Source organism: Panthera pardus, unplaced genomic scaffold (assembly GCF_024362965.1).
Source record: "Panthera pardus isolate Hobbes unplaced genomic scaffold, ASM2436296v1 HiC_scaffold_18, whole genome shotgun sequence".
In the NCBI taxonomy this organism is placed as follows: Eukaryota; Metazoa; Chordata; class Mammalia; order Carnivora; family Felidae; genus Panthera; species Panthera pardus.
In genome coordinates, this window is record NW_026526743.1 from 14,556,155 (window position 1) to 14,581,767 (window position 25,613).

Sequence of the window (25,613 nt, forward strand, 5' to 3'; positions counted from 1 at the left end):
CTCTCAAAAATAAATAAAACATTAAAAAAAAAGAGAGGCACTAAGCTTCGAGGGCCTCTCCAAAGCTGTTCATGTCACACCCACAGCACAGCCTGGTTTGGCAGACAGAGAAACCCAGGCCTGGGATGTGTCTCACTGATATGTCAGGACGTTTCTTCTTTCAGGGTGTCATTCAAATCCTTCTGCTCAGCAAGGAATCTGAGGACAGATGACATCTCAGGGAAGCTGCAGACTCTTCCAGCTGAGTTGGCTGGCAGGACGTGTGGGATGCGCGGGGAAGGACTGGGGGAGAGGTGAGAACAGCAGAGGTGAGGAAGAGGGGAGGAAACACTCTCGCAGTCATGAAACCAGATTTCTTTCAATGGGCGTGGGTGAGGAAGGCACTGCAGGAGGTCTAGAAGCTTCGAGGGAAATGCAGGAAGGGAAGGGTGTATGGGGGAGTTCATGACTAAGGGATCCAGAGGTGGCACAAATGTCCCAGCCTCTTCTGCCTCTCTCGATTAGGTCAGGAGGCTACTTTACTCATGGCTAATTGCATCCATTAACCTTGATGATTTCCTTCCCTCAGTCTCTATGTATGACAAATTCATTCTGTCACTGGAAAAATATTTTTTTTTAAATATTTTTGTTTATTTATTTTTGAGGGAGAGAGACCCACAGAGCACATGCAGGGGAGGGACAGAGAGAAAGGGAGACACAGAATCCGAAGCAGGCTCCAGGCTCTGAGCTGTCAGCGCAGAGCCTGACGCAGGGCTCGAACCCACGGACTGTGAGATAATGACCTCAGCTGCAGTCAGATGCTTAACTGACTGAGCCATCCAGGTGCCCTGAAAAAATATTTTTTTAAGTTTATTTATTGGGGAGCCTGAGTGGCTTGGTCGGTTAAATTTACAACTTTGGCTTAGGCCATGATCCCACGGTTCACGGTTTATTTAAACCTGACCACACTCTCCTTCCCAAATATCCCTGTGAAGAACATACTGTTATCACTCTCTTGTTACAAATGAGGAAACTGAGGCACAGAGAGTTTAAAATTACTCATCCAGGGCCCACACCAATCATCAGTGGAGCCAGGATTCTAACATGGGCAGCCAGATCCGTAATCATGTCTGTTCTGATGAACAGTCTGTCTTCCATCTTCTGTCCTTATAAAAAATACTCCTTAGGGGGCGCCTAGGTGGCTCAGGTCATGATCTCCCTGTTCGTGAGTTTGAGCCCCGCATCGGGCTCCGTGCTGACAGCTCTGAACCTGAAGCCTACTTTGGATTCTGTGTCTCCCTCTCTCTCTGCCTTTCCCCTGCTTGTACTCTGTCCCTCTCTCAAAAATAAATAATAAAATTTTTTAAAAGTTTATTTATTTTTGAGAGAGAGAGAGAGCAAGCAGAGGAGGGGCAGAAGAGCGAGAGAGGGAGAGAGAATCCCAAGCAGGCTACGGTTCCGTGCTAAGCCCAATGCAGGACTCAATCCCACGAACCGTGAGATCCCACAAACTGTGATCTGAGCTAAGATCAAGAGTCAGACGCTTAACCAACTGAGCCACCTGGGTGTCCCTGAAAAAGTATTTACGGAGCATGATCACTATACTGTCACATAGCAATGGCACAGACAGCCACTGCTTTCACGCTGCTCCAGTCTGGGTGGGCAGGAGGGGCACTGAGCAAGTGAGGTGGGTGGGTGGGGGGGAGTGTTAAGTATTTCAGAAGGGGCAATAGGGGCACTGCAGGAGTACTTGTACAGAAAGAACCTGCTGGATGTAAAGGCCTCAATGAGGAAGTTGAGACCTGAGAGATGAAGTGGGGGTGGGTAAAGAGAGTTCCAGGCAAAGAGAACTGTGTTGTGAAAGCCCTGAAGCAATTAAAGTATCAGTGGCTGGACTGCGGAGTGACCAAGGCAGTGGCAGGACCTGAGGCAGCAAACAGAAGCCTGCTGGGAAGAGCTTTCTAGGAAAAGGTGAGGATTAAATTAAATTAAATTAATTAATTAATTTATCTATTAAAAAAAATTTTTAATGTTTATTTGTTTTTGAGAGAGAGAGAGAGACAGAGCATCAGCAGGGGAGGGGCAGAAAGAGGGGGAGACACAGAATCCAAAGCAGGCTCCAGGCTCCGAGCTGTCAGCACAGAGCCCGACGCGGGGCTCAAACTCACAAACCACGAGATCATGACCTGAGCCCAAGTTGGACACTAACCGACTGAGCCACCTGGCGCCCGTATCTTATTTATGTTGCTAAAATTTATTTATTTATTTTGAGAGCGAAAACACACAATCAGGGTAGGGGCAGAGAGAAAGAGAGAGAGAGAGAAGAGAGCGAATCCCAAGCAGGCTCTGCACTGACAGTGCGGAGCCCAATGCGGGGCTTGAGCCCACGAACCATGAGATCATGACCTGAGCTGAAACCAAGAGTCCAATGCTTAACAACTAAGCCACCCAGGCATCACAAGATAAGGATTTTGGACTCTCTCTGGAGGCCGTGGGAAACTATGGAGGGGTTTAGGCGGTGTGGCTGGACCTACCCTGTTCGTGGGCAAAATGATGAATTAATCGTAGAGTAAGCAGGCCGTTGCAGCTTCAGGCAAGAAGTGATGGTGGCTTGGAGGAGGGCCGCTTCTCTAGGGACTGAAAGAAATGACAGAGAACTTCTGGAACATTCTAAAGGATCTGATAGGGGGTGAAGGAGAAGGAAGAGCTGAGTGTGACTGTCAGATTTCTCAGGGGACTGTGAAAAGCTGGAAGACAAGGGGGTCTGGTTGTCATTCTAGGACATCCGTCAAGGGCAAGCAGGGTGAAAAAAATAGGAGTCTGGAGAGGGAATAGTATTATCTGGAAACAGCCAATATGCCAATATGATAACACATTATATTACTGTTCACAATATTTGCTGTCTCTCCTGAAGGATACCCGGTTGATACGAGGCTCGGCTGTATGACTCACAATGAAATGTGAACACGAGTGACGTTGTACCTTTTCTTTTCGTTTCTTTTTTTAACTTTCTTTTTTTTTTTAATGTTTATTTATTTTTGAGAGACAGAGAGATACAGAGCACCAGCAGGGAAGGGGCAGAGAGAGAGGGAGACACAGAATCTAAAGCAGGCCCCAGGCTCTGAGCTGTCAGCACAGAGCCCGACGCGGGGCTCGAACCCATGAACTGCGAGATGGTGACCTGAGCTGAAGTCGGATGCTTAACCGACTGAGCCACCCGGGTGCCCCAACGTGTATCTTTTCTGAGTGGAAGATTCAAAAGCCAGCTCACGGCTGTCCACACGTCTTTTCCCTCTGCCAGCGGATCGGCGATGTTTCAGAGGCTGCCCATGAATGAAGAGCCTGGGTGCATGAACAAAGACGTGGAGCAGAGCCCAGCCAACCCGTGTCGGACAAGGAGACACCGGTGAGTCTCTACCTTTGTTTGTGTGAACCACAAGATTTGGGCTCATTTGTTTCTGCGGCATATGCTGACTACCCCTCTCCTCCTCTCGACCTTGTTCGGCGAGTGGGGGTACTAAAGAGCCTTCAGTTAGGATTGTGGGAATATCTTCGGGGAAGGAGCTGGTTTTCCTTAGGGTGAAAGTTGGAAGGAACATTCAGGGAGAGGTTTGTAGGGGTCACCGTGGAAGAGTTTGGGAAGGGTGGAGGGAGGCAGGAGATGGGCAGAGAAAGACAACGCAGAGAGCAATGCGGATGAGAGAGGGAGCCTGGGATGATGGGAGAGAGGGGGGCCTGTATTGGGGGCGATTCCCAAGGAAAGCAAGGACAGGAACCATGATGAATTTGGTCATGACGCCCCCGGGAGGGCACTGGGCTCTCAGGCTCAGAAGCACATATTTCTGTGAAAGCAGCCCCCCAGTTCCTCCCTCGGTCCCATGATGAGATACATCTGGCCCGAGTTGTTCGTCACTCCACCCTGAATGCCAGCTCTCTGTGGGATGAACAGAGGAATGAAATTTATGCATCCACGCTCTCGGGCAGATTCCCCCCATCCCCCGCCATCAGCAAAAGGCCATCTGTGAACCAGGATCGACTCTTGGCTCACGTTAGTGACTGTGGACAAGTTACCCAACCTCTCTGACCTTGGTTGCCTTAGCTTTATTTATTTATTTTTTTAATATTTTTTTAACGTTTATTTATTTTTGAGACAGAGAGAGGGAGAGCATGAACGGGGAAGGGTCAGAGAGAGGGAGACACGGAATCGGAAGCAGGCTCCAGGCTCTGAGCCATCAGCCCAGAGCCCGACGCGGGGCTTGAACTCACGGACCGTGAGATCGTGACCTGAGCTGAAGTCGGACGCTTAACCGACGGAGCCACCCAGGCGCCCCGGTTGCCTTGGCTTTAAAATGGGATGATAATAGTAGGGGCATCTGGGTGGCTCCGTCGGCTAAGCGTCCGACTTCAGCTCAGGTCACCATCTCACGGTTCACGGATTCTGTGTCTCCCTCTCTCTCTCTGCCCCTCTCCCACTCCTACTCTGTTTCTCTCTCTCAAAAATAAATAAACGTTAAAAAATTTAAAAAATAATAAAATAAAATGGGATGACAATAGCTATCTAATTCATGGGACTGTTCTCAGAACTGAATGAGACGCTGGACAGCCCTCCAGATTTTTGGCAATTGTTTAGTCCTAATGTTAGTAATGACATCTATGCTGGTGCCCAGTGCAGACAAATGCGTCCCTCCTCTCTGCTCGAATGCCACACATTTTATCCAGTCTTCCTGCCCCCAGCCTTAGCAGAGAGGAAAAGGGACTTGTCCAAAGACCCAATCTAGAGCTTTCCCTACTATACTAGAGAAGGAAGTGGTTCTCTCAACTAGTGAGGAATGCAACTCAAAGAAACGTCCAGCAGGCAAGGGAGTGTATTAGTTTCCTGTTGCTGCTGTAACAAATTACTGTAAACTTAGAAGTTTCCACCAATATAAATTTATTATCTTCTAGCTTGAGAGGTCAGAAATCTGCAATGGGTCTCACTGGGCTAAAAGCAAGGTGTCCCAGGGCTGCATTCCTTCTGGAAAATTGAGGGAGGGCAGAATCCATTTCCTTGCCTTTTCTAGCTTCTGGAGGCCACCTGTATTCCTTGTGTCCACCTCCACATCTTCTGACCCTTCTGCCTCCCTCTTTCACTTATAAGGACGCTGGTGGTTACTTTGGGTCCACTTGGATAATCCAAGGTAATCTCTTCAGCTCAAAATCCTGAACTTCATCTCGTCTGCAAGGTTCCTTTTGCCAGGTCAGATAATACACTGGCAGGCTCCAGGGATTAGGACATGGGCATTGGGGGCGGTGGGAGGGGGGCATGATTTTACCTACCACAGAAGGCAAGTTGAAGATTGGCTCTCAGGCCTCAGAGACTTTTTATGTCCCTCCTGGTCTCCCCAGCAGTGTGCTGATCTCTTCTTTATTTCCCTCTTTTTCCCATTTATTTCAGCCCCTACAGCTCATTTTAAAATAGGTATCATCAGCTAGAGGTATTTCCTCCAAATCCCCTAATCCTTAGGATTGGTGGTCCCAGTTAACGCCCCCTCTGTTTCTGTCCACCAGAATGAGCTTGATCAGACAGGGTTTCCAGGTGGAGCCTTGTCTAGGACAGCACAGTCCAAGAGGAATTGAATGTGAGCTATAAATGTGAGTCACATATGTAATTTCAAAATTTCTAGGAGTCTCGGTTAAAGTAAAGTAAAAGGGCTCCTGAGTGGCTCAGTCAGCTGGGCGTCTGACTTCTGCTCAGGTCGTGATCTCGCGGTTCATGGGTTCGAGCCCCCAGTCGGGCTCTGTGCTGACAGCTCAGAGCCCGGAGCCTGCTTTGGATTCTGTGTCTCCCTCTCTCTCTGCCCCTCCCCCACTCACGCTCTGTCTCTCTCTCTCTCTCTCTCTCTCTCTCAAAAAATGAATAAACATTAAAAAAAAATTTTTTTAAGTAAAGTAAAGGGGCACCTGGGTGGCTCAGAGGTTGAGCGTCCGACTTCTGCTCAGGTCTTGACCTCACAGTTTGTGGGTTCGAGCCCTGCGTCAGGCTGTGTGCTGACAGCTCGGAGCCTAGAACCTGCTTCAGATTCCGTGCCTCCCTCTCTCTCTCTGTCCCTCCCCCACTTGTGCTCTGTCTCTTTCTCAAAAATAAATAAACATCAAAAAAATTAAAAAAAAATAAAGTGAGAAGAAATACATGGAATTAATTTTAATAATATATTTTTGTTTAATCAAATATATAAAAAACACCATTTCAGATGCATTCAATATAGAAATTATTAATGAGATATTTTATATTAAGTCTTTCAAATCTGGCGTGTATTTTATACGTTAGCACATCTCGGTTCAGGCTAGCTACATTGCAAATGGGTAATAGCCAACCATACCGGTGGCCACCATGTTGGATGGTACAGGCCTAGAACAAAAGCTCTGCAGGGGCCCCAGGGCCTAGAACAGTCCCTGGCACAATAGGCCCTCAGATTTGTTGAATGCAGGAATTAAAGGCTTAGGTTCTTTTCCATAGTGCTGAGCAGCTGACCCACTGAAGGAACCCTGAATAGGTGGGTCATTTGCATCTAATTTGCATAACACCTCCGAGGCATTTATTCTTCCTGGTTTTTTCTCTCTGCTGTTTCCCACTGGGTCTGTTCTTACCTGGACAACTTTGAAAAGGCTGATTAGTCCTATCTGGAAAGTAAAGGACAGAAAGGGGACTCTCCGTGAAGCCAAATCCCTGGGGACCTCTGGAGGTGGGTGGGTGAGGAAGAATGTCCCCAAACATGTCTCCGAAGGCTCTTGTGATCTGTTTCTGGTCTCTACTCATCTCCTGTCTTATCACCTTGTTATGGATTGAACTGTGTCCCCCCAACCCCCCCACCAAATTTGCTTCTTCTCTCACCCATCCTTAGTGCTGCCCTTGAACTACATTGCTGTCCTTCAGCACTGAGGATGGGTGAGAGAAGAGGCTTGTATTAGTTTTTTGTTTTAATTTTTTTAATGTTTATTTATTTTTGAGAGAGAGAGAGAGAGGGCGCGTGTTCAGGAAAGGGTCAAAGAGAGAGGGACACACAGAGTCTGAAGCAGGCTCCAGGCTTCAAGCTATCAGCATTGGAGCCTGATGTGAGGCTTGAACTCACGACCATGAGATATGACCTGAGCTGAAGTCAGACGCCCAACCAACCAAGCCACCCACGTGCCCCAAAGCTTGTATTAGGTTTCTGTTGCCATTTCCATAACAGAAAGACCACAGACTGGGGAGCTAAACAACAGACGTTTATGTTCTTAGAGTTCTGGAGGCTGGAAGTCCAAGATCAAATGGTCTCCTGATTCCATTGGGAAATAATGTCCAAGAGAATTGAACAGATGTTCACACAAAAACCTGTCCATGAATGTTCACAGCGGTGTTATCTGTAGTAGTCAAAGAGTGGAAATAACCCCCATGTTCATCAGTTGATGAATGGATAAACAAAATGTGGTATAAAATGAAATATTAGGGGTGCCTGTGATGAGGTTTTGGAGTAGTGGGCGTTCGGTCAAGAAAGATTTCTTGAGATGTCTTTTGGTGCAAAAAAGGTGATTTTATTTTTATTTTTAATGTTATTTATTTATTTATATTATTTTTTAAAGAATATATCTAGTCTTTTTTTCTTTTTTAACGTTTATTCATTTTTGAGAGAGAGAGAGACAGGTTTGAACTCATGAACCGTGAGATCATGACCTGAGCCGAAATCAAGAGTCAGATGCTTAACTGACTGAGCCACCCAGGTGCCCCTATGTATTTTTTATTTTAGAAGAAAGAAGATTCTTTCTAAGAGAGTTACTAAAAATCTGAAATTGAAAAAAAAAATGATACTTGGGACACAGTGACGGATATGTGGATATTCTGTTTGGATCTACACACTGCAGGTGGGTGAGTTGTCATTTGAAAGACCCTAATCACACTCCAGAGGTGGCTATGACAGGGATTTAGTGATCTGCCTCTCTAGGCGACACAGAGAGTTTGAATTCGCATAACAGATGTCAGAACTGCTTTCACTTCGGTAAAATGGGTGATAGCCAAGATGTGGGTTGGGTAGATACACCATAGGCTCCAGTCCCACGAACCAAGGAGCCTCTGCTCTTGGCAATGGCACCCTAGCCCTAGAGTTTTCAGACCCTGCACCTCCCCCCCCCACCATGCGAGTTGCTGCCACCTGATCCTGATGAGATGGGCTGACCCATGGCTAGTGAATGGTTTCATCTGTTTCCAGTGAAGCTTTCATACAAGGTGCCTAACATGGCGGAACCTGGGCCTCACTGATCTTACGGAGTGGGTTGTATGGGCTATTTTATTGTCAGCCTGCTAAGACAGTGCTGGGACAAGTCCTGTTTCCACGAGGCACACTCCATGACAGTGAGTTGTGGGATGGAGACCTAGAGCTCTCCATGACGGTGTGACTGACGTCTCTAGTGACTGTGAATGGCCAAACTGGCTGTGATGGATGAATTGTAGCCCCCCCCCCCCATTATGTGTTCAAGTCCTAACCTAAGCATGGGACAGATAGGTCTTTACAGAGGTATCAACTTAGAATGAGGTCATTAGGGTGGTGCCCTAACCCAGTATGGCCGGTGTCCTTAGAAGAAGAGGAGATTTGGGGGCGCCTGGGTGGCTCAGTCGTTCGAGCATCCGACTTCGGCTCAGGTCATGATCTCATAGTTCGCGGGTTCCAGCCCCTCATCGGGCTGTCTGCTGTCGGCACAGGGCCCGCTTCGGATCCTCTATTCCCCCTCTCTCTTTGCCCCTCCCCTGCACGCGCTCTCTCTCTCAAATATAAATAAACATTTAAAAAAAGAAGAAAAGCAGGAGATTCGGACACAGGCACACACAGAGGGAAGAGGATGCGAAGAGGCAGGTAGAAGATTCTGGAACAGATCCTTCCCTCCCAGCCCTCAGAAGGAACCAACCCTCCTGACACCTTGCCTTTGGACTTGCAGCCTCCAGACCTGGGAGACAACACATTTCTGTTGTGTGAGACTCCCAGCCTGTGGCACTTTGTAACGACACCCCCAGAAAACTAGTACACTGGCCTTGTGGCAAGGTGACATCTGTCAGCTGTGGTCACCAGGGTTGGTGACCCTCCTGTCACCCAAGAACTGCTCCTTCTTCCTTAGTCTCAGTCCTCGCCAGGATGGTGCTGGCACGGGTCTGACCGCAAGCTTCTCCTTTTATAGCAAAGGCACTGTGGTCTCTGCTACTGCTAGGTCTCTGAGGGTTCTAGATCACCCCCAAATGCAGCAGCTGAGGCACGGCTGGGCCCCACGGTCACACAGCCTTGCAGCTGCATGCTTGGGGAAAGGAATGTGGGAAGCACTGCAAATCAGCAGGGCCTGGGCCGTTGACCCGAAACCTAGAGGGGCGACTTGGCATTACTACTCCTTCGAGCGGCATTTGCTATTATGAAACCCGAGGCCAGCACTTGACCCCACTTCATCAGCGCTTTCCTATGTGGTGTGACCCCAAGGTCTGGGAAAGTTACTCTGGTTTTTCAAACAGCGCAGCAGGAGTCAAGAGAGATAGTGTAGTGTGGCTGAATGACTCTTTGTGTGTGTGTGTGTGTGTGTGTGTGTGTGTGTGTGTGTGTATTTTGAGAGAGAGCGTGAGCAAGCAGGAGAGGGACAGAGAGAGGGACAGCATCCCAAACAGGTTCTGCACCATCAGCACAGAGCCCGATGCGGGGCTCGAACTCAGGGACCATGATCAGGACCTGAGCTGAAATCGAGAGTCGGATGCTTAACCGACTGAGCCACCCAGGTGCCCCTGACTAGCTCTTCCCTGGGTCCTTCTTTTGGAGAACATTTGTTCCTGGGGGATGCACAAGATGTAGCAAAGCTAGCTGGTCAGAGGGGGTGCATTCCGGGGGAGACGGAGCTGCCCCAGAACAGTTTACGGAGACACAAGGAGTCTGAAGTCACGGTTAATCACTGAACACATCACTGCTTTTAGTTCTTCCAACTACGAAGTAAGGGGCGCCTGGGTGGCTCAGTCAGTTAAGCGTCCGACTTCAGCTCGTGTCATGATCTCGCGGTTCATGAGTTCCAGCCCCGCGTCGGGCTCTGTGCTGACAGCTCAGACCCTGGAGCCTGCTTCAATCCTGTGTCTGTGCCTCCCTCTCTCTCTCTGCCCCTCCCCTGCTCACGCTCCGTCTCTCTCTCAAAAACAAATAAAACATTTTTAAAAATAAAGAAAATAGCTCCAACAGTGACCATTTAAATTCTGTCTGAAGCCTCAAGCCCTGTGCTCCGGACCTAACGCACATCACCTCACTTAATCCTCACTGGGATGGATGACGTAGGAACCCTCTTTACCGTCGCCCCTGTTCTGTGGGAAGAGCAGGCAGGCCCCTGGCAGTTCAGTCACTCACAGGAGGCCACAGATTGGGCAGCTGCCCAGCAGAACAGTCTGACTCCAGAGCGCCCACTGCCACCCACTGCCCTCCGCCTTCTGTCCGTGAGTCAGCTGAGACTCAGGTAACCACAGACTTGCTCAAGGTTAAAATAATAATCATCCGGCGCTGCCTTGGAGCTCAGTCTTCTCCAAAGTGCTACCGTGGGCGCCTGGGTGGCTCAGTCCATTAGGCGTCCGACTTCAGCTCAGGTCATGACCTCATGGTTTGTAAGTTCGAGCCCCGCTTTGGACCCTCTGTCTCTCTCTCTCACTGCCCTCCCACTCACACTCTCTATCAAAGATAAACATTAAAAAAAAAAAAAAGTAGCACAGTAGAGAGAAAAAAAAATCACTCTTAACCACAAACCACACCAGGAGCTTAATTAATAGCCTTTGAGTTTAAAAACAAGCTTAGGAGGGGCACCTGGCTGGCTCAGTTGGCAGTGTGAGACTCGATCTCTGGGTTGTCGTGGGTTCACACCCCACACCAGGTACAGAGATTACCCCAAAACAACAACAAAAAACTGGGCTTAGCAAACTACTGTTGAATCTTTTAAATCATCAGATATGATTTTATAAACCATCTCTAATTTTCAAACCAACATTGCTTTTCCTGGATGGAATTCATCTAAAAATGTTTCAGGCCTTAGAAAGAATTCAGGTATAAATATCTTTAACAGGAAAGAAAAACTAGCAAGTTTCATTAGCACGGGCAGTCTTATCATCCTTTTTCTCCTCAGGTGTTAGAAGCTTGAGAACAGTAAATACTGTGGAATTCAAAAATACATTTGCTTTGAGATTTTCTTTGGCCTTCAAATCCAGCTAAGACTTCATCGATTGAAAACTAACCCCCATTTTTAAAAGGGGGAAGCACATGTTCTGATCCGACGTTTTCCTCTAAAACATCAGGGTTTATGTCCTTTTCACTCAGATGGGGGAATAGCATATTCAAAGCATCGCGCCTTGAGAATGTGATTCGCTTTAGGAATCTTGAAGATTCATATATCTCTGGGATATAAAGTTCAGGAAAGGGGATGAGGCTAAACTGTAACAGAAAGTAACTTTCACGAACTGTTCATGCTGCACGAAATTGGCTGGTAGGCAGCGAAAAGGATAAATTCTGTGACTTTGTCTACTCATGGCCCTACTCTCAATACTGGTCACTGGGGGCGCCTGGGTGGCTCAGTCGGTTGAGCTGAGTGTCCAATTTCAGCTCAGGTCATCATCTCACACTTCGTATTCAGAGCCTCCCTGCCCTCTCCGGGCACGCACCCTCAGCCCAGAAGCCCTTAGAAGGTCTGAGTGAGGCTCACTACCTAGGCATGATTGCTTGTCATTGGCCTTTGGGGATTAACTCAACCTCCAGTCTCTCTTCCCTTCCCGGAGGTCAGAGTTCTCCAAGGTGGTTCTCTGACAAACAGCTCTCATCCTAGGGGCTTTCTAGAAGTCACCCCATTAACCTAAACCCAGATGTGGTTGAAACAGGCTTGTTACGAAAAACAAAAGATGCTCCTTTCTCTTTATCACTCTTACCACCTAGGAAATCCAAGGGTTTTAGGGACTCTGTCTGGAAAGGGGACAAAGATCCAATATCTGCTTCTCGCTACAAATCACAAAGTCACCGGCACCTATTGCAAAGCTTCTGGCAAGAGTCTGAAACGATTGGTTTTCCCTGTGTGTAACGTGCTCTTGATGGCACCCCCAGGATGGACGGAAGAGAACCAGGGAGACCATGATGAGTCAGAATCAATGATGAAGTTACTCTCTCTGGGCTCCAAACCCACCCTCCTCTCCTCCGCACTGTGATGCTGAGCCGGGAAACCACGTTTCTGCTTTGCCAGATGGTTCTCTGTGAGATCCTGGCAGTAGGGCTTGCTAGACTGCACAAGTCGGGTGATCAACTCGTTCCAGTTTGCCCAGGACTTTCCCAGCATTAGCGCTGGAAGTCCTGCCTCCCAGGAACCTCTTCCCGGGAGGGCTGGACACCCCACGCAGAAGGAACTTGCCTGCTGCTCTGGTGTGAGTTCCCCCAGCAATGCTTCTTCCCTGTGGTGGCGGCCACGGCAGGAGCACCCGAGTCCAGTGTGTAGTGTGCTAGCATGTGGAAACTCAGTTTTATCACAAACATCAGCACCAGGAGGCTGGTGCCCTCTCTTCTGTGCCCCCCAGCTCTAGCGGGGCTAGCTATGGTATATGGTATACCGGGCCGCGGTTCTCAGAGTGAGGTCCCCCCTCCCAACAGGGGTCAGCATCACCTGGGAGCTTGTTGGATACGCAGAGTTTCAGGCCCCGCCCCAGGCCCATCAGAGACCCCTACTCAGGCCCAGCAGTCTGTGTTTTAATTTAATCTGGGGGAGGGACAGAGGGAGGGAGAGAGAGAATCCCAAGCAGGCAGCGCAGAGCCTGACTCAGGGCTCGAACCCACGATTGGTGAGATCATGACTTGAGCCAGAATCAGGAGTTGGGCACTCAGCTCACTGAGCCACCTGGGAACCCTAGAGTCTCTCTGTTAAAGTAGCTGGTGTAGTTTCTGTCTCCTCACTGGACTCTTATGGGTCCAGAGCTTGCTGCCATAATACAGCTTAAATGTGAAGATTGTCCAAACCAGAGCAGTGGGAGTGAGGTGAAGAAGTGACAGAAGGTATTTAAATTTTTTTTTAACGTTTATTTATTTTTGAGACAGAGAGAGACAGACTTCATAAATACTGGAATACCATGGATTCCTCTAAAAATGTGGCTTTATGCTTTAAGTGTAAAGTTGGAAGTTATCATAACACCAAAAGTAGTATGCTATTTGGAAGATATTTAGCTTCACAAATAAATTAGCTGTAGGTATTGAGACAGAGAGAGACAGAGCATGAACAGGGGAGGGTCAGAGAGAGAGAGAGAGAGAGGGAGACACAGAATCGGAAGCAGGCTCCAGGCTCTGAGCTGTCAGCACAGAGCCAGATGCAGGGCTCGAACTCATGGACCGCAAGATCATGATCTGAGCCAGAGTCAGACGCTTAACCAACTGAGCCACCCAGGCGCCCCGATGGAAGGTATTTAAAAGGCCTGATTAGGGGTACCTGGGTGGCTCAGTTGGTTAAGGTTCTGACTTGATTTCGGCTCAGGTCATGGGTTCGAGCCCAACATTGGGCTCTGTGCTTTTTTTTTTTTTTTTAAATACTGGGTGTATGTGTGTGTGTGTGTGTGTGTGTGTGTGTGTATTTATACATATATAAATAGTGTATTTTCAGAGAGAGAGAGAGCACAAGCAGGAGAGGGGCAGAGAGAGGGAGAAAGAGAATCTCAAGCAGGCTCCATGCCGTCAGCACAGAGCCAGATGCAGGGCTCGAACTCACGGACCGCGAGATCATGACCTGAACCAAAATCAAGAGTTGGACACTTAATCGACTGAGCCACCCAGCCACCCCATCAAGATTCTCTTTTATATTGCTTCTTTTGATGAATTTTTGGAAAGTCTAGGCATAGTTTGGAAAATGTATCCGGTTCCCAGGTCATTAGGAGACTCAGCAGTGTTTCCTTGTATTATGGGAGGGTTGTAGTTTTTTGCTTATAACTTTGATACACTTCGAATGTAAGGTGGTATCCAGTGTGAGGAGTGATTCCAGCTTTCCCCTGGGTTGTCTATTTGTTCCAACACTAGTAAGTTAGATATGTGCCCAAAGTCCTTTCCTAAATTAAAAAAAGGTTATATTATCATACAAATGTACATGAACAATTGGTTCTATTTCTGGATTTTATAAATTTTCCCTTGATCTGTATGCTTATTCGCACACCAATACCACATTGTTTTACATGGGTTTTAATGTCTGGTAGAGCTATTCCTTTGTTTTCTCCTCCTCCTCCTCCTCCTCCTCCTCCTCCTCCTCCTCCTCCGCCTGTTGTACTCCCAAATAAACCTCATAATCAAGTTGTTTGGGTCTAGGAAAAAGCCCTGATGACATTTTTATTAGGGTTGTGGTACATTTATAAACTAACTCAGGGGAATTGACCTATTTATAATGTTGGCCGCAGCTTTGTTTCCATCCTTGGAATCCAGGCGCCATCTGGTGGCCAGTGTGCACAACAGCAACATTGTCTCTTAAAAAGACACTCAAAGCCATCAACGTTTATTATTATCACACACACTTTCTATGGGTCAGGTAGTGGGGAGGCTTTGCTGGACGGTTCTGGCTCAAAGCCCTGGCAGTGAAGACATTTTCCAGGGCTGCAGTCATCAGACGGCATGATTGGGGCTGGGGGATCCCCTTCACACACGTGAAAGACAGTGCTGGCTGTTGGTGGGAGGTCTGTTCTTCAGCATGTGGCCCTCTCCGGAGTGTCCTCATGACGTGCATCTGGTGGACCCAGAGACAGTGAGGTGGGTACTGCAATGCTAGATGATTTTAGATTTGGAGGAAAGTTGCAGATAATACAGAGAGTTCCCATTTGTCTCCTCCCCTTGCTCCCGCTGATATTAACACTATAGTACAATGATCAAAACCAGGAGATTAGTTGCTCCTGGGTGGCTCAGTTGGTTGAACATCTGACTCTTGATTTCAGCTCAGGCCGTAGTCTCATGGTTTGTGAGTTCAAGCCCCATGTCGGGCTCTGTGCTAGCAGCTTGAAATCCTCTCTTTCTCCCTCTCTCTTTGCCCCTCCCCCCCCAATAAATAAATAAACTTAAAAAACAAAACAAACAAAAAACCCCAGGAGATTAGCACTGTTATTATTATCATATTATTATTAACAAAGTATACTGTTAACTAAACTGCCAACCTGATTTGAATTTCGACAGTCTTTCCACTGATGCCTTTTTCTGTTCCGGGATTGAACCCAGGATTCCACACTGCAGTTAGTTGTCCTGTCTCCTGGGCTCCCTATAGTCTATGACAGTTCCTCTGTATCTCCTTGCCTTTCATGACTTTGACACTTTTGAAGAGTACAGCTGCTTTGTAGAATGTCCCTAAAGTTGGGGACTGTCTGCTATCTTTTAGGTTGAACTGAATTATGCATTTTTGCCAAGAATACCATATGAATGATTTTGCGTTCTTCTCAGTGAATTATATCCGGGGCTTCCTGGTGTCCGTGTGTCTTATTATTGGTGATGCTGACTTTGATCACTTGGTTACAGTGCTGTCTGCTCTGCTTCTCCACTATAAAGTTACTGTTTTTCCCTTTGTAATTAAAAAAAAATTTTTTTAACGTTTATTTATTTTTGAGACACAGAGAGACAGAGCATGAACGGGGGAGGGTCAGAGAGAGAGAGGGAGACACAGAATCTGAAACAGGCTCCAGGCTCTGAGCTGTCAGCACAGAGCCCGACGCGGGGCTTGAACTCACGAACTGCGAGATCATGACCTGAGCTGAAGTCGGACGCTTAACCGACTGAGCCACCCAGGCGCCCCTCCCTTTGTAATTAATAAGTGTATTAAGGAAGATACTTTGAGACTATACAAATATTGTTTCCTCATACTTTTGCCCGGTAATATTAGCATCCATCTGTGGATCTTGTCTGTAGTGCTTATTAGTGGTTTATTTGCCTAATAGAGATATTTCGATTGCTGTTTCCTTCTACGTTTATTTTATTAAAAAATTTTTTAATGTTCATTTTTGAGAGAGAGAGAGACAGAGCGCAAGCAGGGGAGGGACAGAGAGAGGGAGATACAGAATCTGAAACAGGCTGCAGGCTCCACACTGTCAGCACAGAGCCCAATGCGGGGCTTGAGGTCACGAACCGCAAGATCATGACCTGAGCTGAAGTTGGACGCTTAGCCAACTGAGCCACCCGGGCTCCCCTGTTTAAGTCAATTTTATTGCAGTATAATCCACAGACAGGAGAAAGCACAATTATAAATACATTGACCATTATAAGGTCAGTGCATTTTGCCCAATGTATACATTCATGTAACCAACACTACAGTCAAGATATAAAACATTTACACCATCCCGAAATGTTCTGTCATGTTCCTTTGCAGTCAATTGCACCTTCTTTCCCAGCTACAGGCCACTAGGCAAACATTGATCTGCTTTCTGTCACTATAGATTAATTTTGACTCTTCTAGAATTTCATATAAGTGGAATCATACAATACGTGCTCTCTTGTGCCTGGCTTATTTGTTCAGCAAAATGTTTTTTTGAGATTTATTGTAATTGTGTCAGTTGTCCATTCTTGAGCAGAATTCTGTTCAATCATATCATTGTTCATTGCTGAACAGTGTTCTATTCTGCGACTCTGCCATAATTTATTTATCTAGTCACTGAGTTGTTTCCAACTTTTGGCTATTATGAACAAAGTTCCTATGAACATCATGTATAAGTCTTTGTATGGACATACTTTTTCATTTCTCTTGGATAAATACATAGAAGCAAAATTGTTGAGTAATTATATTTCATAAGAAATTGCTGAACTATCCCCCAAAGTGGGTGTTAGCATTTCACACTCCTGCCCGCAGTACAGGAGAGGTCCAGTGCTTCCTGATCAATTTTAACAATTTCCTTCCTTTCAATTTTAACAATTTGAGTAGTTATATAGTGATATCTTACTGTGGTTTTATGTTTCCTGATGTCTGATGGTGTTGAACATTTATTCAAATGTTCATTGACCATTTATTTTTGGGAAGTGACTGATATTTTGCTCATTTTAAAACGGAGTTGTTTGGGGCACCTGGGTGGCTCGGTCGGTTGAGCGTCCGACTTCGGCTCAGGTCATGATCTCGCGGTCCGTGAGTTCGAGCCCCGCATCGGGATCTGTGCTGACAGCTCAGAGCCTGGAGCCTGTTTCAGATTCTGTGTCTCCCTCTCTCTCTGCCCCTCCCCTGTTCATGCTCTGTCTCTCTCTGTCTCAAAAATAAATAAACGTTAAAAAAAGTTAAAAAAATAAATAAATAAAACGGAGTTGTTTGTATTCTTATAGATTTCAAGAGTTGTTTATATATTCTGGATACAAGTTAATGTGAATATTTCCTTCCAGCCTGTGGTTTCTTTTCCTTCCTTCCTCCTTCCTTCCTTCCTTCCCTCCCTCCTTCCTTCCCTCCTTCTTCCTCCTTCCTTCCTCCTTCCTTCTTTCCTTTCTTTCTTTAAAAAAAAAAAAGGTTTTTTAATGTTTATTTATTTTTGAGGGAGAGAGACAGAGAGACAGACAGACAGAGTTTGAGTGGGGGAGCGGTAGAGAGAGGGAGACATGGAAACTGAGCTGTCAGCACAGAGCCCGACGCCGGGCTCAAACTCACAAACAGTGAGATCATGACCTGAGCCGAAGTCAGACTCTTAACAAACAGAGCCACACAAGTGCCCCATAATTTTTATTTTAAAAATAATATTTTAAAGAAATTAATGATGACAAAAACTGCTTTTACGTTTACCTACATTTTTCCCATTTGCAGCTTACATTTTTTGTGTAAATCTAGGTTTCCATCTGATATCATTTTTCTTCTATTTGAAGAACTTCCTTTAACTTTCCTTCCAGTAAAGATCTGTTAGTGGTAAATTCTCTTATTTTGTTCATCAGAGAAGGTCTTTATGTTATTTTTATTTTAGAGAGAGAGAGAGAGAGAGAGAGAGAGAACGAGCATGCACAAGTGGGGGAGCGGGACAGAGAGAGAGAAAGGGAGAATCAAGAAGACTTCATGCTTAGGGCACCTGGGTGGCTCAGTCAGTTTCAGCTCAGGTCACGATCACACAGTTCTTGGGTTCAAACCCCTCGTCAGGCTCTGTGCTGACAGCTCAGAGCCTGGAGCCTGCTTTGGATTCTGTGTCTCCCTCTCTCTCTGCCCCTCCTCCATTCGTGCTGTCTCTCTTTGTCTCAAAAATAAATAAACATTAAAAAATTTTTAATTTGCATATATTTTTATGCATTTGACATTTTCCTGTTCTGAGGTCATTACAGTCACCAGGCAAACACTTATCTTTGTTGTCTTGTTATTTCTGTGCCAGCTTCCAGCACAGATGAGATTTATAAAAGTTCCAGGCTCTTGCTTGCTCGACCTGATGTCTTTTCTTCCCCCATAAATCTTATGGCAGTATAACATTCATAAGGAAAGAAGCCCAAATCATAAGTGTACCGACTTATATTTTCACAATTTGCACTTTCTGATGAAATCAAAACCGAGATTAAGAACAGACTAATGCCAATATCCCAGGATCCAATTTTATGCCATAATGAAGCCACTAATCCCAGAAGTAACCACTACCCAGATTTATTTTTTTTTTAATGTTTTATTTTATATTTGTGAGAGAGAGAGAGAGAGCCGGGGAGGAGCAGACGGAGACAGAATCTGAGGAAGCTCCAGGCCCCAGGCTCCGAGCTGTCAGTACAGATCCTGATGCGGAGCTTGAACTCGTGAGCAGTGAGATCATGACCTGAGCCAAAGTCGGATGCTTAACCAACTGAGCCACCCAGGAGTCCCAAGGAGATTCTTTAAAAAATTAAAAATAGAACTACTACACAATCCAGCAATTCCACTTCTGGGTATGCATCAACAAAAAAAAATTAAATCACTATCTTGAAGAGGTGCATTACATTTACATGTGCATTACAACATTTACAATAGCCAAGAAGTGGAAATGATCTATGCATCCATCATCGGATGGAGGGATAAAGAAAACGTGGTATTTCATACCACGTGGAGCCCCTCCACTACCCAGATTTCTAACACTATAGGTTAGTATGACTGTATTCCAGCTCTGTGTAGATGGAGTCAAGCAGTATGTACATTGCACCTGACTTCTGTGGTTCAACATTGTGACTCTGCACTTGATCTTAGCCAAAAGGCCGAGAAGCGATCAACATTGTGACTCTGAAACTCACATGTTATTGTGTGTAGTTGAGGGTTTTGTGGGGGTTTTTAAAAGATTTTTTTTGGTTTTTATTTCTAAGTAATCTCTACACCAAAGGCGGGGCTCGAACTCATGACCCCAAGATCAAAGTCCCATGCTCTACTGACTGAGCTAATCCGGCACCCCTGTAGTTGAAGTTCTTTTATTCTCATATCTGCGTATTCTTCCATTGTGTGAATACAAGGCAACTTAATCCTTCTAGCGTACATGTTCATTCGGCTTGTTTCCAGACTTGGCTATTAGAGTAGGGCTGTGGTAAATACGTTTGTACGTGTCTTTTGGGACATTTATACATGAAATTCTTCTGAGAATATAGCGAAAAGTGCCGCCTTGTTTGGAAGGCATATTTTAGCTTTCACAGACAATACCAAACAGTTTTCCAAAGTGGTTGTAACAATGAATTGATATTTCCACCAGCATTGTATGAGGATTCTGTTGCTCCAAATAGTCCCCCAGCAAGGGCAACTGGGTGGCTCAGTTGGTTGAGTGCCTGACTCTTGATTTTGGCTCAGTCACGATCCCAGGGCTGTGGGATGGAGCCTCGCATGGGGCTCCGTGCTGAGTGTGGAGCCTGCTTGAGATTCTTTCTCTCTCTCCCTCTGCCCTTCTACCCTGCTTGTGTGTGCTCTTTCTTTATACAATTAAATATATATATATATATATTATATAAATATATATATAATGTATGTAATAAATAAATGTATATGTAATATGTATATACATTCCCCCGACATTTGATATTGTCTGTTTTCCCCCCATTTTGGCCATGCTGATGAGTGTGTAGTGATATCACACCGTGATTTTAATTTTCATTCCCCTGTGACTACTGAAGTTAAGACTCTTTATGCTTGTTGGCCTCTTGGCTGTCTTCTTTTATGACGTTCTTTTTCAAAATGTTGCCTTGTTTTTCTATTGATTACCTTTCTTTTTCTTATATATTGTTAAGAGGTCTTCACATAGTCTCAGTATGAATCCATTGTATCTTCTCCCATTCTTTCTTATCCATGTATATTATAAATATAATTTCTTCTTTTTGGGGAGTGGGGGCACCAAATTACTTAATTGAAGGAATGGTACAAATGAAAGAAGTTAGGTAGATGTTTTGGCAGAATTTCTTAATTTTAAAGTAGTCCGTTGTATTATTTTTCCCTTTAAGTTTGTGCCTTTGGTTTCCTGTTGAGCAAATCTTTGCATACTCCAAGGTCATGATCATAGTCTTATCTGCTTCCATCTAAAACTTTCTTGTTTATGCATATATATATATATATATATATATATGCATATATATATATGACATGTGTGGTCTCATTGTTGTGGGTGAGGTAGACATCAAAGACTTTCTTTTCTTATGGATACCCAACCCATCCAAGCACCATTTTTGTACCCCCAGTGCACTTCCATGTCTCTTCTGTCATAAATCAGGTGGGATATACTTGCAGGTAAGTTCGTAGACTTCTCCACTCTTTTCCATTGCTCTATTTGTCTATCCTTGTACCGCAGTCGTGCTATCATAATTATAATGGCTTTGTAATAGACCCTCCAGCTTTGTTCTTTTTCTTCAGTTTTGCCTTAGCCATTCTTTGCTCTTTTTGTTTCCACATACATTTTTAGAATCAGCTTATAGATCTTCATGAATAATCCTGCTGGAATTTTGCCTGGGGTTGCATTGATGTATATGTCGATTTAGGAGAATTGATGTTCTAAAATGGAGATTTCAATCCATAAACATAGTATACCCCCCATTTATTTGGTTCTTAGTTCATTTTTCTCAGGAATGGTTTGTGGTTTTCAGTGTGGAAGTCTTACACATTATTAGATATTTTCCTAGATATTTGACGTTTTTGATGCTATCTTAAATGGCATAACTTTTTTAAGAAGATATTTTTAAGGTCATCTCTAAACCCAATGTAGGGCTCAAACTTACAACCCTGAGATCAAGAGTCACATGCTCCACTGACTGAGCCAGTCAAGCACTCCTAAATGGCATCACTTTTAAAGTTTCTTTGTTGGTAGTTTTTAGAAAGTACATAGAAATAAAATCAGCTTTGAATCTGAATCCAGCAACATTGCTAAATTATGGTATGTACCTTTAGATTCCATTTTATTTTCCATGTGCATGACCATGTTATCTGTGAATAATAACAGGTTTATTTATTTTCACCCAATCTATGTCTTTTATACATGTGTCTTGCCTTAAATGCATTGGGTAGAACCTCAACAAAGTGATGAGGGTGGGCACACTTGCTTAATTCTGATCTTAGTGGGGAAAGCTTTCAATTTTTTACCCTTAATTATAATAATTCATCATTAATTGTGATTTGCTGTAGAAATTTTATTTTTTTAAAGTTTATTCATTTTTGAGAGAGTTGAAATCAAGAGTCAGATGCTTAACCAACTGAGCCATCCAGGCACCCCTGCTGCTGTAGAAATTTTAGATGTTATTGTAAGAATAAGGAACTTTTCTTCTCTTCTTAGTTTGCTAAGGATTTTACATTTTTAAATTTCTTGAACAAACCCTATTTGGTTTTGATATGTTTTTAATTTTTTTTGTGATTTATTGGGATTTCTTTTTTTCTTAAATGTTTATTTATATTTGCAAGAGAGATGGGGGGCAGAGAGACAGGGAGACAGAGGATCCAAATCAGGCGCTGCACTGACAGCAGAGAGCCCCGTGTGGGGCTCAAACTCATGAACTGTGAGATCATGACTTGAGTTGAAGTCAGACACCTAACTGACGGAGTCACCCAAGCACCGCAATTTATTGGTATTTCTTTTTTATATATATTTAATTTTTTAATGTTTATTTATTTGAGAGAGAGAGAGAGCAGGAGCAGGGTAGGGACAAAGAAAGAGACACACACATAGAATCCAAAGCAGGCTCCAGGCTCTGAGCTGTCAGCACAGAGCCTAACACGGGGCTTGAACCCACAAACTGTGAGATCATAACCTGAGCCGAAGGTGGACACTTAACTGACTGAGCCACGTAGGCACCCATTATTGGTATTTCTATAAGGATTTTTACATCTGTTTACGAGGTGCAATAAAAACCTTCCTGCTTAGAATTCAGTCTCCAAATCTCATGAAACTAGAAAAGGGCTATCACATCAAGCCTAAACAAATTAGAAGGAAAGAAATAATAAAGGGCAGAAATCGGTGAAGTAGAAACAAATGTACAATAGAGAAAAACTACATCAAAAATCTTACTACTTATGAAATTGGTTAGTGCAAGACAAAAAGAGAGGGAACACAAATGAACAATATCAGGAATGAAAAAAGAGGCATTAATATAGATTATACAGACATTAAAAATGTAAGGTATTATGAAAAATGTTAAGGTGGTAAATTGGACAATCAGGTGAAATAGACAAATTCATTGAAAAAACTTTGCAAATTCACTAGTGGAAGAAGACACAGAAAATCTGAGTAGTCTGTTTAAAAATTTATCATATCTTGGGGCGTATGGGTGGTTCGGCTAAGCGACTGACTCTTAATTTTGGTGCAGGTCATAATCTCATGGTTGATGAGTTCAAGCACCGCATTGGGCTCTGCACTGACAGCACGGAGTCTGCTTGGGATTCTGCCTCCCTCTCTCTCTGCTCCTCCCCATCTGCTGTCTATTTCTCTCTCAAAATAAATAAAAATAAACTAAAAAAAAAAAAGTATCGTATCTCATGGTTCTTGGAATCAATCCCTGCCATCAGGCTTGTGCTCACAGCATGGAACCTGCTTGGGGTGTTCTCCCTCCTCTCTCTCTCTGCCCCTCTCCCAACTCATGCCCCCCCTTTCAAAATAAATAAACTTAAAACAATAAAAGTTTATCATAAAGAAAACCCTATGTCTAAACACAATGGAAGAAATTGCATCAATCTTGCAAAAATTCCCGCAGAAAACATAAAAGGGGAACACTTCCCAACTTTTTTGTGTGTGTCTGGAATAAACTTGATTCTGAAATCTCATGACGATATTAAAGAAAACAATATAGACCAAGCTGTCATAATCACAGATGCAAAAATATTTAACAAAATATTAGCAAATCAAATCCAGTGATATATAAAAGGATATTACATCATGAGCAAATGAGGTTTGTTCCAGGAATGAAATGTATTTTTAACATTCAATGCATTTTACCACACTAATGAAGAAAAACAAAAATTATACAATCCTCTTGGTAAATAAAAAAGTAAAGAATATTTGACAATACGCAAGACCCATTTATGATGAAACCTGTAGAAAACTGAAACCAGAGGGCAACTTCCCGAGTCTGTTGAGGGATATCTCTTCACGTCCCCCCGCCCCCACCCCGCCCAACAAATCAACAAACACCATACTCAATATCAAAATGTTTAAATGATCCCCCTAACATTAGGGTTAAAACAAAGATGTCTGCTGTTACAACCTCTATTTGAAATTTTACTGGAGGTCCTAGCTATTGAAATAAGGTGAGAAAAAGAAGTAAAAGACATACAAATTAGAAAAGACTGAAACTGTTATTACTTGCAAATCATATACTTGCTTTGGGTTTTCTAGGTACACAATCCACATAAATTTAGAATTCATGGATTTAGCAATGTTGTTATGTATATGTCAATAAATAAAAGCCTACTGTACTTCTATATACCTGCGATAAGTAAGAAATAGAAGACATCATACCATTTACATTAAAATACGACAAATACCTTAGAATGAATCTAACAAAATGAACAAGTCCACTACACTGAAAAACACAAGATTCCTGTAAGAAATTAAAGAAGCCCTAAATAAGAAAGAATATAGCATTCATGGGCTAGAAGGCTCAATATTGTAAATATATAAAAATTTCTCCAAATGTGTTTAATGCAGTACTGATTAAAAATTACAGAAAATTTTGTGGAAATTGACAAGCTGATTCTAAAACTGCATTCTGAAAATGCAAAGGGCCCCAAATCACCAAGGTAAATTTACAGAAGAATAATAAAGCTGGAGGACTTTTGCTGCCATTTTTAAAAATCTGTTATAGAGCTACAGTGTTTAAGACAGTGAGATACCAACGCAAGGACAAATGGAGCAGTGGAACAGAACAGAGTCCAGTAATAGGCTCATACATATGTGGTGACTTGATTTTATGACAATCTACTGCAATGCAATGATGCTGCCCCAAATCAATTCCAGATAGTTGGAGACTCTGCAATGTAAAATAAAAATTTTAGAGGGAACGGAGAATACCTTCTTGACCTTGGAAGACACAAAGATATTTTCAACAGGACACAGGAAACATTAACCGTAAAATTAAAATATTGCAAGTTGTAATATATTAAAATCAAGAACAGTTTTCATCAAATAACATTAAGGGAGTGAAAAATCAACTCAAAGAATGAGAGAAGATATTTTCAATAGATATTATATATATATATATATATATATATATATATATATATATATATATATATAGCTGATATGGGATTTATATCCACAATATATGAAAAAAACTTCTAAAAATCAGTAAGAGAAATGCATCTCAAAAGAAAAAAGGGGCCAAAAATGCGCTAAGCCACTTCACTAAAGAGGATAGTCTACAGGTCAGTAAACACGGGAAAAGTTGCTCAAAGAGACTGCTACTCACACATCAGAATGGCTACACTAAGAAAGAAAGAAAATGCCAAGTACTGACGTGGATGAAAAACAATGGGAACTCCTCTGTACTTTCTATAAGACTGTGAATTAGTGCAATTACTTTAAAAATTACTTTATTGAGGTATGATCAACAGGTAAAAAGCTGCACATATTTAATGTATACAACTCTACGAGTTTGAGGATAAGTATACATCTGTGAAACCATCACCATCATCAAAGTCATAGACATATCCGTCACCTACCAAGTTTCCTCCTGCATTATTATTATTATATTTATTTTTGAGACAGAGACAGAGCATGAACAGGGGAGGGGCAGAGAGAGAGGGGGACACAGAATCTGAAACAGGCTCCAGGCTCTGAGCTGTCAGCACAGAGCCCGACGCGGGGCTCGAACTCACGGACCGCGAGATCGTGACCTGAGCTGAAGTCCGCCGCCTAACCGACTGAGCCACCCAGGCGCCCTGCATGACTGTAACTTTGTACTGCTTGACCATCGCCTCCCTGTTTCCCCCTCCCCAAGCCCCTGGCAACCACAATTTTACTCTCTGCATCTATGATTTTTTTTTTTACTATTTTCAATTCCAAATATAAGTAAGAGAATATTTGTCTTTCTCTGTCTTATTTCACTTAGCATAATTTCCTCCAGGTTTACCCATGTTGTCACAAATGGCAGGATTTCCTTCTTTTTAAAGGATGAATAATATTCCATTGTATATATATGCCACACTGAACATCCCTCCATTCTGTTTTCCACAGTGACTGCACACTGGAAATTTACATTTCCACCAGCAGTGCACAAAGATTC

General features: G+C 43.9%; 1 protein-coding gene across 1 annotated transcript in view; it reads left to right on the forward strand.

Annotated features, from left to right (window-relative positions):
• Positions 1-2,059: 2,059 nt before the first annotated feature.
• Positions 2,060-25,613, forward strand: part of LOC109256651 (zinc finger protein 780A-like) — a 44,445-nt gene continuing 20,891 nt past the window's right edge. The window contains 1 exon segment of the mRNA XM_053905933.1: positions 2,060-3,385. Within this exon segment, the coding sequence (XP_053761908.1) occupies positions 3,291-3,385 (95 nt within the window). The 5' untranslated portion in view covers positions 2,060-3,290.